The sequence below is a fragment of the Schistocerca piceifrons genome, chromosome 2 (assembly GCF_021461385.2).
Source record: "Schistocerca piceifrons isolate TAMUIC-IGC-003096 chromosome 2, iqSchPice1.1, whole genome shotgun sequence".
In the NCBI taxonomy this organism is placed as follows: domain Eukaryota; kingdom Metazoa; phylum Arthropoda; class Insecta; order Orthoptera; family Acrididae; genus Schistocerca; species Schistocerca piceifrons.
The window spans coordinates 827,943,074-827,955,965 of NC_060139.1; the positions used below are offsets into that span (position 1 = coordinate 827,943,074).

General features: G+C 40.6%; 1 protein-coding gene and 1 non-coding gene across 2 annotated transcripts in view; both read right to left on the bottom strand.

Moving 5' to 3' along the window:
- The window catches only part of LOC124776423 (NADP-dependent malic enzyme-like), a 106,763-nt gene that overhangs the window by 37,408 nt on the left and 56,463 nt on the right, over window positions 1-12,892 (bottom strand). The window contains 1 exon segment of the mRNA XM_047251417.1: window positions 10,497-10,679. Within this exon segment, the coding sequence (XP_047107373.1) occupies window positions 10,497-10,679 (183 nt within the window).
- Window positions 8,641-8,715, bottom strand: Trnas-uga. The gene has a single exon. It is a non-coding gene; the product is annotated as a tRNA-Ser (tRNA).

Consider the following 12,892-nt stretch of genomic DNA (forward strand, 5'->3'; position numbering starts at 1 on the left):
TAGATCAGATGTAGCTTGTAGTTTCCATACTAGAGGAGGCTGTAACATTTATCAATTTAAGCAAACCAGACCTTGGGCTACGCTACAGATCAGTCTGTCATGCAAGCAAAATTGGGGGGGGGGGGCTTTGGAGGTAGGGGGGGGGGGGGGGGGGTGGAATGGAGGGAGAGAGGAGTGAAATATGTCAATATCACACTCTGGCCAATAGTTTACACATGTATCTTCTTTCCATTTCATCATCAACTACTAAATGACACTAGAAGCTAACTCCAAGGTCAGAGCTTTAGGTAGCATATTTATCTGCCAACATCACATTTTTGTTTTTGTGTTTTGGAGAAATTTTTAGTGCTACACGTACTAGCATTACTGCGTGGTAATGTTTTGTCTTGTGCTGTGATTGGGATTTTTGGGTAAAATAAATAAATAAGTACTGAATTGTGATCTAATGAGACAGTACCATAGAAAACAGTCTTGCAGCTTGTTCGTATATACCATGGCTTATTCACACAATAAAAAAAACTCACTCTTGAGAAAGAGGGAGGGAGAGAGAGGGAGGGAGGGAGGGAGGGAGGGAGGGAGAGAGAGAGAGAGAGCATACAGCCATTAAATTAATAAGCAAGTCCCAGAATCTTTCATTTAAAAAAAAATGGAGAAAGCAGGATGTGAACCAATTAACTTTTGCATTGTAAATCTAAGTTGGGTTGGGTTGTTTGTGGTAGGAGACCACACAGCGAGGTGATCGGTCTCATCGAATTAGGGAAGGGCGGGAAGGAAGTCGGCCGTGCCCTTTCAAGGGAACCATCCCGGCATTTGCCTAGAGCAATTTAGGGAAATCACGGAAAACCTAAATCAGGATGGCCGGACGCGGGATTGAACCGTCGTCCTCATAAATCCAAGTCTCTATCCATTAACTGTCATAAACTTCCATGCAGATGTGTTTTTTATATTGTCCAGTTTCCTGAAGCCATTGTAGCAACCCCTACTCGTGTCGACTGCTGTGTCCAAACACGTTAGTTCCATTCGCACCATTCATGGATACAGTTGTGTCGTGAATTCAGTGACTGCACAGCAACAAACGAATGGCATAAATGGCCAAGTTTGAATCTGCCACTTGGAGTGCTGAATAATGTTGTTGCCTACTCCTTGAAGCTATAACTTTTGTTTTTACGTTTATTCTATTCCTTGGTTACTGTTTTTATTGTTTACAAGTTACCTATAGCATCTGTACTTCTTTTTCTGTAATACCAAGTAATAAAAAATTCAAGATTCGCTCAGATTGATGCCAGCTTTTGCTATGCTGGAATTACAGCAGGTATGACTAAGTTTGCATTAATAGTGAGTCAGCTCGAGGAATGCTATGCTTCCAAAGTTCAAGATATAATCATGGCACTGCCAACCGAGAATGCATACAAAAGATTAAAGACTGAGCTTATTCATAGAGTTGCAAGATCACAGGAAGACCGTATCAGACGAGTGCTGACTCAGGAAGATATAGGTGACAGAAAAACCATCTGCGTACCTGCATCACCTCTGCAGAAAGGTGGACATCAGAACAGTGCCCAACAATCTTCTGCGTCTGCATCTGAAGCAGCCATCTGCCACTGCAGGTAAAGGCAATCATAACATCGCAGTCAGAGATGTCCCTGGACACTGTTGCAGAACTGGCTGACCACATCTAAGATGCCATCGCTCTGGACCAACAGGTTAGTGCTGTGACAAAGTCTGGTAGTGTCCCATCTGTGGCCCTTCCCGTTTCAGGCACAGATTACAATGCTCTGTCCGTCAAAGTTGATGCACTGAGCGCACATATTGGCACACTGTTGTCACAAGGAGGTGTTAGTCGCTACAGAGGATGTAGCCACAAATGATCTAGGAGCCGCTCCTCAAATCAGTCTGTATGAGATGCTGGTCTGACCACCTGTTGGTACCACAGAAGATTTGGAAAGCAGGCTACAAAGTGCACTAACCCCTGTACCTACCCAAATACAAACAGCTGTTGGATGTAGGCGCCACCGATTGCTCAATTACATCCTGGTGCCTATTCATTACTGACAGGGTATCAGGCCAGAAATATTTAATAGACACAGGGTCCAACCTTACTATCTTGCCCAGAGTATCTCTGCACTGTTTCAGGCCACCCACTGCATTTAGCTTGTCTGCTGCAAATAATTCAGCAATTGCAATGTATGGCACGTGGCTCCGCCGTAAGTTCACGTGGGACTTCACCATAACAGATGTGGCAGAAGCAATAATTGGTGCCAATTTATTAGCTCACTATCAACTTCTACTGGACATAGCAAATTCCTACCTAATAGACAATGTTACTGGACTTACAACCACTGGGTACCATTGTGATGCCATAACATACATCATCAAGGTTATACAGGTTGCAGAAGAGGAGTATTGCATGCTGCTCCAAGAGTTCTCGACCTTAACAAGGCCTCCAGGTGTGCCACAGAAAGTTTTGCATAATACAGTCCACCACACAAAAAACACCTGTGTATTGGTGACTGAGATGACTGGCTCCAGGACGCCTCACCATTGCTAAACCAAAATTCAACGCAATGTTACAAGAAGGTTTCATCGAATCTTCAAGTAGTCCATGGTCATTTGCACTCCATTTAGTACCCAAAAAGGGAGGACGCTGGCACCTGTGTAGCAATTACAGAGTGCTCAACTCATGGACTATGCCTGATCACTACCCAGTGCCACTACTAAAAGGCTATAGCCACACACTGCATAGAGCCACTGTATTCATTGTTATAGACTGCACAAAAGCGTATACCCAGATTTCCGTGGCAACAGAGGACATTCCAAAGATCACTATTATTATGCCATTTGGGTTGTATGAAGGCAAGTTCATGATCTTTGGCCTGCGTAATGCTGCTCAAACCTGGCACAGGTTCGTCAATTCTGTCTTGCGTGGGTTGAACTTTTGTTTTGTCTATCTGGATAATGTGTTAGTGTATTCATCATCCAAGGAGCAACATCACCAGCACCTGAGAGAAGTTTTTGAGTGTTTCAAAAAGTACAGCATAGTGTTAAACACAGCTAAATGTGTGTTTGGCCAACATCAAGTCGATTTCCTGGGTTTATCAAATATCTTCGTCAGGCTCATTACCACTCTCTGAGAAGGTTGAAGCCATATTGCAATTACCCAAGCCACCTACAATAAAAAAGATATGCAGGTACTTATGAATGCTCAATTTTTACCGCCGTCATTTACCACATACTGCCAAACAACAGGCAGAGTTCAACACAGCACTGGTTGGTCCCAAGGTTAAGCACAGTTCTCCTGTGCAGTGGACAGAGGAGATGAATGTGGCTTTTGAAGTAACCAAAAAGAGCCTAGCACAAGCAGCACTGCTGGCACACCCCAAGCTTGAAGCTCCACTGGCATTAGTGGTGGATGCCAGTCAGTTAGCCATTGGTGCAGCCCTCCAACATTGGGTAGACAATGCCTGGCAGCCATTGGCTTATTTCTCGCACAGGCTGTCACCTGCACAACGAACATGGAGCACATATGATCAGGAGCTTTTAGCCATATATCAAGCAATCAAGTACTTTCAACCACAGGCTGAGGCATGAGAGTTTGTGATATACACTGACCACAAGCCTTTAACATACGTCTTCAAGGAAAACAGCAACACTTCCTCTCCACAGCAGTACAGCCAATTAGAATTTATTAGCCAGTTTAGTATGGATATCCGCCATATATGAGGCATCACTAATGTGGTTGTGGACTGCCTCTCTGGAGTGGCCAGTGTCTCATAGCCTGTGGACATGATGGTGCTGTGCCAGGGTGCAACAAGAAGATTCCGAGCTACACATCATATTGCCTGATGACACTGCAGCACTCAAGTTACAGCAAGTTGACATTCCGTGTGAGAACATGAAATTGCACTGTGAAGTGTCACATGACAGATCACTCCCTTTTTTTCCCATTGCATTTCACAGGCCAGTGTTCAAGTTCTTACATAATCTTTGGCACCCACAAGTCCGGTCAACATTCAAGCTAGTGTCTCAAAGATTTGTGTGATCAGGGATAGAAAGAAAATGCCATGAATGGACGAGAACTTGCCAGCATTGCCAACTTTGCAAAATCACTCGTCACATTCATCCCCAAATAGGAGAGTTCCCGGACACTTCTTTATGCTTCACAAATTTTCATCTTGATGTGGTAGGACCACTTCCTCTATCAGATGGCCAGCGGTACATATTCAGAATGATTGACAGATATATGCAATGGTCTGAAGCAGTACCTATGGACAACATCTCTGCGGAAACACTAGCCACCACTTTTACATCAACCTAGCTGGTGAGATTTGGATGTCCTCTCCATATCACGACTGACAGAGGTTGACAGTTTGAGTCAGATTTGTTCACACACTTGACAAAGTTCTGTGGCTATGTCGATCACAAAATGACCAGTTATCATCTGGTCAGCAATGGCATGCTTGAACATTGGCATCAAACGCTGAAGGCTGTGCTAATGTGCCATGGGACATCTTGGACGTCTGCACTACCCATAGTCCTGTAGTCCTGCTGGGACTATAAGCCACATACAAACCAGATATAGAGTCCTTGGCAACTGTATTGGTTTACGGCAAGACTTTGCACCTACCAGTTTGTCGACACAGGCCTACTGTTAGAAATGGACAACCAACCAGAGTTCCTTCACAAGCTACAGAAACATGTAAGCCAAATCAAACCCACAAAGGCCTCCATGCATGGTTGTCCAACAACTTTTGTGCATAACAGCCTCGAAAGCTGTTCGCACATTATGTTACATACAGACGGCATCAAGCCACCACCGCAGCCACTGTATGCTGGACCCCGTTGCATCCAGTGCAGAGACACATATGTGATGGTCATCATAGTAAATGGCAAACAGGACACTGTGTCTCTTAGCAGAGTGAAGCTGGCTTACATTTCCAAGGAGGCATCACCACCTTATGGTGAAGAGCTCAATGCCTGACAGATGCAACACCTTGACTTCCAGCACCAGCTGCCACAACAGGTTGATGCAGAACCTACACACACCACCCACTCCGGATAACACGTCAACTTCCTGGCCAGGTTCAGAGAAGACACACCATGCTCCGCTTTCACCAAGGGGGCTCCTGTAGCAACTGCTATTCACATCAACTGCTGTGTCTGCACACGTTAGTTCCATTTGCGCCAAGATACAGTTGTGTCACAAATTCAGTGACTGCACAGGCAAGTTTGAATCAGCCAGTTGGAGCACTGAATAATGTTTTGCCTACTGCTTGGAGTTATAACTTTTGTTTGTATGTTTATTCTGTTCCTTGGTTACTGTTTTTGTTGTTTACAAGTTGCCTACAACAACTGTATTTCTTTTTCTGTAATACCAATTAATAAACCATTCAAGTATATTCTCAGTGCGTGTTTGAATATTTATTAACTACAGGTAGCTCTACACAAAGAAACTATACCCATCACCATTAATCACTGGTATGCCATTAACTGACATTCAGTTATAGCAAATCATACCAAGAATGATCCAGTTTTGATGCATATTCAGTGTTCCATTGCCCTGAAATGCCATACTTTCATGGCACAGAAGCTACAAAAGAAAATGAAGAAATACAAAAACTCTTTAATGGAAAATATGATGTTTTCTATCATTTTCTTACAGCAAATCATACCAATAAAGACACAGTTTCAAGAGACCCTCTTCGTACTAATGCTTTGAAACAGCATACATTCATAGGACATAATATGTTATAACATAAAACTCAGCAAACATAGGCTTCAGCTGAATATGTTGAAATCCAAAATAACATCTGCCCAAATTCTGCTTGTGATGTAGACATGAGTAAAAGGTGATGTAGGGCCAGTAGGCTGAATGAATTGAATATTCAGGGTGCCTGTAAGAGCTGTATACTATACACTCAAACCTCTGCTACATAGAGCTAAGAAGCATTTTGAGGCACAGTCTTACACCTAGCTAATAATTATTTTAAAAACATCACTTGATGATATCAACAGTTTAAATACGTTGACTGTCATTATGTAAATTCATGTGGCAAATATGAAAAATGTACTCTGATAATATAAATTATGTAATCCATTATTAAGAGATGTGTTTAATATATATTTTGGGGTGGCTTCACTTCAGAACCTTTAACTATGAGCTGTCTCTCCATTATTTAGTCCTATTAGAAGATGATGGGTCTTATCTGGGTTACACAGGAGAAGAACCATTTCACTGCAGCATCTAGTGATTCCAGTGACTACTGTTTTAACAATGCTGTGTCTTGATGGCTGTTAATTATCACCAAGTCATTAATTATCACTGAGTCATCTGCATAGCAGGTCACAGAGTGCTGAACATAATACATCAATTAACTGATTGCAATAAAGAAAAAGAATAGTCCAAGAAATGATACCCGAGATACACCTGTTTCAACAACTTTCATCAGAGAATGTCTCTTCCTCAGAGAGACATATTGTTTTCTGTTACTTAAGCATGAATCAGTTACTTGTATTGATGTATTATGCATCCCATAAAGTTCAAGTTTCTCAAGGAATATTTTAAAAAAATCAAAAGCTTTACTTAGCTCATGTAAAAAGTAAGATATTGTTCTTAAAGCTGTGATTATCTGTTTTACTATGTTATAAACTGCTGAAGCTGTAGCCCATGTTTCCCCATCTGTAACCAATCTGATTCTTTGGAAGGAAATTATTTTCTTTCAAATGATTACTTAGCTGGTACTATAGGAGTTTCAAAATTTTTTTAAATTATCACAACTACTGAAACTGGTCAATAATCATGTGGGAGATTTATGTCTTCTTTTTTGGAAACTGCTATAACTTTTGAAGTTTTTAGTGATTCAGGGAAATTCCAGACTGTAGACATTTATTACAATGAATTGAATGTTTGTTTCATAGATCAAATGAATGGCCTTTTTGATAATGTGGGTGGATGGACAGTCATTACCCATAGCTTTAGAGTTTGAGAAAATTTTAACTGATCAGTCAGAACATTATGACCAACTAACAGACGGTATGTCTACCTTTGGCATCAATAACAGCAGTGATGTGTCATTGCATGACAGCAAATGAGCTCATGGCAGGTCACTGGAGTGTATTGGCACCACCTCTGCACACACATGCCACCTAATTGCCTTAAATTCTGGGGAGGGGGATGATGAGCTCTGACACCATGTTCAATCATATCCCAGATGTGTTCAATTGGATTCAGATCCAGGGAGTTGGGGGGTCAGCACATCAATTGAAACTTGCCACTGTGTTCCTCCTACCACTCCATCATATTCCTGGCTGTGTGACATGGTGCATTAACTTGTTGAAAAGTGCCATCAAGAAAAACGATCATGCAAAACATGGTCTGCAACTGGTGTACAATACTCTTTGGCTGGTCATGGTGCCCTGAATGAGCTTCACTGGACCCCTGGATGCCCACATGAATGTTTCCCAGAGCATAGTTGAGCCACTGCCAGCTTGTCTCCATCCTGCAGTACAGATGTCGAGGATCTATTCCCCTGGAAGATGACAGATTCACATCCTTCCATCAACATGAAGAAGAGGGTATCAGAATTCATCAGACTGTGCACTGTCTGCCACTGTGCCAACGTCCGTTGCTAAAGGTCATGTGCCCATATCAGTTATTAGTGTCGTGGTGCTAACATTGGCACATGCATGGGTTATCAGCTGCACTGTGCATTCAGACACACTTGTACCCTGCCCAGCATTAAAGTCTTGTGTTAGTTCTCCCACAGTTCACTGTCTCTCCTGTTTTACCAGTCTGCTCAGCCTACAATGTCTGACAACTGTAATGAGGGGTGGCTCCCCATCCCCATGGCATCTGGATATGGTTTCATTTTGATTTCACCAAGCGTTGAAGACACTCACTATAGCACTCCTCAAACACCCAACAAGTCATGCAGTTTCCAAAATGCTTGTGCTGAGCCTCTGGACCATCACAATCTGCCCTTGGTCAAACTCAGATAGATCATGCACCTTCCCCATTCTAGACATGGACAGCACGCTCACTGATACTACATGCACCGTGTGTGTGTCTGATTTGCAGTCATTTCCCAATGGCTGATGCTGCTATCACCTGGATGGGTTTGTACTGATAGTAAATCAGTGGTCATAATGTTCTGGCTGATCAGTGAATAAAATTTTTTATATTTCATATACATCTTGTAATTTTTATCATCCTGTTTAGTGTCTCTATTAATGGTTAATTTTATATATGCTTCACAGTAACAACATTTTTCCCTAACGCTTTTGAATTCACTGTTATACCCGTTTGGTAAATTTCTTTTAGGCTTAACTTTGAAATTAATCTTTCTTAAAGGCAAACAAGGGTACCACTCACTGAATAATTTGCTAAAGAACCCATCACACATAGTTTCAACATTAATTTGTCCAGTCTCAATTTCATACAAAAACCTCCATTTTATATAACTTAGCCTATCAGAAAACAAGTTCACAAACACAAATTTCTTATCACTCATCCAAATCACTACACCTTTTTCACGGAAAGAATTGTTGGTGTGACTTGGCTGTCTGCTGTATAGTGTTAGGAGCAGCAGTTCATGGCCATAAAAACATCTATCCACATAAAACTTCCTGGCAGATTAAAACTGTGTGCCCGACCGAGACTCGAACTCGGGACCTTTGCCTTTCACGGGCAAGTGCTCTACCAACTGAGCTACCGAAGCACGACTCACGCCCGGTACCCACAGCTTTACTTCTGCCAGTATCTCGTCTCCTACCTTCCAAACTTTACAGAAGCTCTTCTGCGAACCTTGCAGAACTAGCACTCCTGAAAGAAAGGATATTGCGCAGACATGGCTTAGCCACAGCCTGCAGAGTGAAAATCTCATTCTGGATCTATCCACATAGCTAACAGTAAAAATGTCACTACATAAATTCACATTAATGGTACTGAAGCAGGTTTCTTTACAAGTATCACTTTTGTTCATACAAAAAATTGAGGTACTTTGGACTATTAAAAAACAACCTTGAAACTTTCTTGTCAGAGTCTGTCATATCTCTATTGAAGTTGCCACAGATAGTGATATTTCCTTTTTTCAAAAAATCTGTTCTCACTGTAAGTTCAAAATTTTTGAAGAATATTTTTACAGTTTGATTTAGAGACCTATAAAGACAGAGAACTATCATTTTCTTGGTCTGTCATCATTATGCAGTTGGACACTCAATCTGATTTCTAACAAAATTGGCCCACATTAAATTTTGTCAAATTTCATGCCATCTTTGACAAGAATTACAACTGCATCTTTTTTTCTGTTTTCTGCACATTATGTTAGTGACAACATAGCCATGAGGAAGAAAAATGTCTTTTTCAGATTCAGTTAGCTAATGTTGTGGTATACCAACTACATTTGCTTTCTTATCTACAAGGACATAAAAATGTTTGGTTGTAGAGTTTCATTTAGCACACAGCCATTAATATTTATTTTTAAGATATGTAATGCGCTACTAAGTGTTAAGGACTGAATGATTTTTCAAAAAATTAAGACAAGTGCTTGTAATGAACCTCTTAAGCATGCTCATATCTTGCTGTACCCGTGTTTTGCATGGACTTGTTGGGCAATTGATCTATCTGTTTCTATCATTAGAAAACATTACAGCTCTAAAAAGACTTTAATTCGATGTTCAATCTCTGGTGCCCTATAGGCAGGCTGTTTAATTCTAGTCTAGCTTCCTGGGCGAATTCTAAGCTAATTTTTATGCCACTACTAATACATTGAGAATCATTGAATGTAAACTTTTCTGTTACCTCTTGTTGTACATTCTATGAAATATAACACAGTATCACTATTTGCTTTTGTCATCATCAAACAATCGAAAATCATATTGTCAATGGAAAAAACAGTATCCTACAGCAAAACTGACATTTCCCATTTTATGGATTTTGGTCAGTTAATATACTTGGAAAGTGCAACTGCTATTGCTGCAGAAATAATGAATTATCATAATACAAATGAAGGTGAAAGAATAGCACATGAAACAAGGTAAAAAAGTGTACATTCCAAGTAACTCCAAAAGAATGAAATCCTGTATAACTGAATCATCCAAACCACCACGAGGCTGTTTACTAATGGTATTGTTGTGTATGGATGAATTACAATATGAGAATACTGCAGCAAAATGCAGGAATATTTACAAAGGACTAATGGTTGATGCAATGGCTGTCAGCTGTCAGTCACTATCAAAAACAAATCTCCACTCTCACATGGTCCTTTCAAATGAGCAACAATTCATTTCTCTAAGAAAAAATAATCCTTTGAAGTGCTGCCAACTTCTGCCACTTGAAGTCTTGACTCAAGAATTGTTTTCCAATGTGAAGAGATACATAAAAAGCAATAACGGAGCACCATGGTGACATACACTTGTGCATTTATGTCACAAGTCAACATAAAGTTAGTTATACAGTATTTCCTTCAATGATGATATTTTAGTAAACAGTTCATAGATACCTGTCCAGCACCCTGAAACAGTATTATGTTGTCAGACAGGCGCGTCTTTGTGATACGGAAAGAGGCAAGTAATCCAGCCACAACTACTGAGGCTGTTCCTTGTATGTCATCATTGAATGTGCAATAACTTTGTCTGTATTTTTCAAGCAAATGAAATGCATTGTAGTTTCCAAAATCTTCAAACTGAAACATTAAAAGAAATATATATTATGCTCATTAGATGCATCATCTAATATAAGTTAAAAAGATTTGCTAAAATTATCTTTTTCTATTACTTAACATTATGTAATTGAAGCTCTTGAATTAATTATGATAAGGTTCATTAATAAATTAATTTAATGGATAAATTAATGAAATACTGCACCCTTCTGACAGAATGGTTAATAAAGTTCAGATTTTTTAATATTTCTAAATAAGTGTAGCATACAGTAACAGTACTGTTCGATTGTGGTAAGGAAGTTAAATGGGGAACCAAGATATACCGTACCATACTAAACAGAGTGGCACAGAGAGAGGAAACCAGATTACACACTAACTTAGTCTTAATGGGAAGATAAATGAAATATTTTCCAACTCAAAAACATCATGTGATCCAAAGACTACTCCTCTCTCTTTACCGGCACAAAACAGTGGTCTCAATAGAAAATGAAATGGTAATGCCATTAACATAGAGGACACAAGTAAAGAGCAAATTAAACATTTTGGAATTGACACCAAACAATGAGCGTTATAACTATGTAACAACTGCATCAGCATTTGTAATATTTCATAATTACAGAGAAGATAAAAAGCAGCTTCCAAATTAAAGTTAGACAAATACCCAAACATATTTAGTAACTAAGTTCTCTTCTCTGTCATTTCTTAAAACTATTTAAAATACTATTATGGTATGTGTAAAAGTCCAGCTCAACAATGCCACACAAGTCAGGTTATTTTTGTCATGGGACACATAGAGAAAGGTTTCCAGGAGAACATAGTTACTGGCATTGCAGCAATAGACCTTTCAGTAATGTAAATACTACAAGGTGCATTCAAGTTCTAAGGCCTCCGATTTTTTTTCTCTGGACTGGAAAGAGATAGAAACATATGCATTGTTTTAAAATGAGGCCGAGTTCATTGTCAATACGTCCCAGGGATGGCAGCACCATACGGCAGATGGAATTTTACCGCCAGCGGCGACAATGAGAACTGTTTTAAATACTTAAAATGGCAACGTTTTCCTTACTTGAACAGCGTGCAATCATTCGTTTTCTGAATTTGCGTGGTGTGAAACCAATTGAAATTCATCGACAGTTGAAGGAGACATGTGGTGATGGAGTTATGGATGTGTCAAAAGTGCATTCGTGGGTGCGACAGTTTAATGAAGGCAGAACATCGTGTGACAACAAACCGAAACAACCTCGGGCTCGCACGTCTGATGACATGATCGAGAAAGTGGAGAGAATTGTTTTGGGGGATCGCTGAATGACTGTTGAACAGATCGCCTCCAGAGTTGGCATTTCTGTGGGTTCTGTGCACACAATCTTGCATGACGACCTGAAAATGCGAGAAGTGTCATCCAGGTGGTGGCACGAATGCTGACAGACGACCACATGGCTGCCCGTGTGGCATGTTGCCAAGCAATGTTGACGCGCAATGACAGCATGAATGGGACTTTCTTTTCGTTGGTTGTGACAATGGATGAGACGTGGATGCCATTTTTCAATCCAGAAACAAAGCGCCAGTCAGCTCAATGGAAGTACACAGATTCACCACCACCAAAAAAATTTCGGGTAACCGCCAGTGCTGAAAAAATGATGGTGTCCATGTTCTGGGACAGCGAGGGCATAATCCTTACCCATTGTGTTCCAAAGGGCACTATGGTAACAGGTGCATCCTACGAAAATGTTTTGAAGAACAAATTCCTTCCTGCACTGCGACAAAAACGTCCGGGAAGGGCTGCGCATGTGCTGTTTCACCAAGACAATGCACCCACACATTGAGCTAACGTTACGCAACAGTTTCTTCGTGATAACAACTTTTAAGTGATTCCTCATGCTCCCTACTCACCTGTCCTGGCTCCTAGTGACTTTTGGCTTTTTCCATCAATGAAAGACACTCTCCGTGCCCGCACATTCATCAGCCGTGCTGCTATTGCCTGAGCGATTTTCCAGTGGTCAAAACAGACTCCTAAAGAAGCCTTCGTCGCTGTCATGGAATCGTGGCGTCAGCGTTGTGAAAAATGTGTACGTCTGCAGGGCAATTACATCGAGAAGTAACACCAGTTTCATCGATTTCGGGTGAGTAGTTAATTAGAAAAAAAATTGGAGGCCTTAGAACTTGAATGCACCTCGTATAAACTACAAAATTATAATTGTCAACCTACACACATCAAAAAACGTTTTGCATCACCTTGG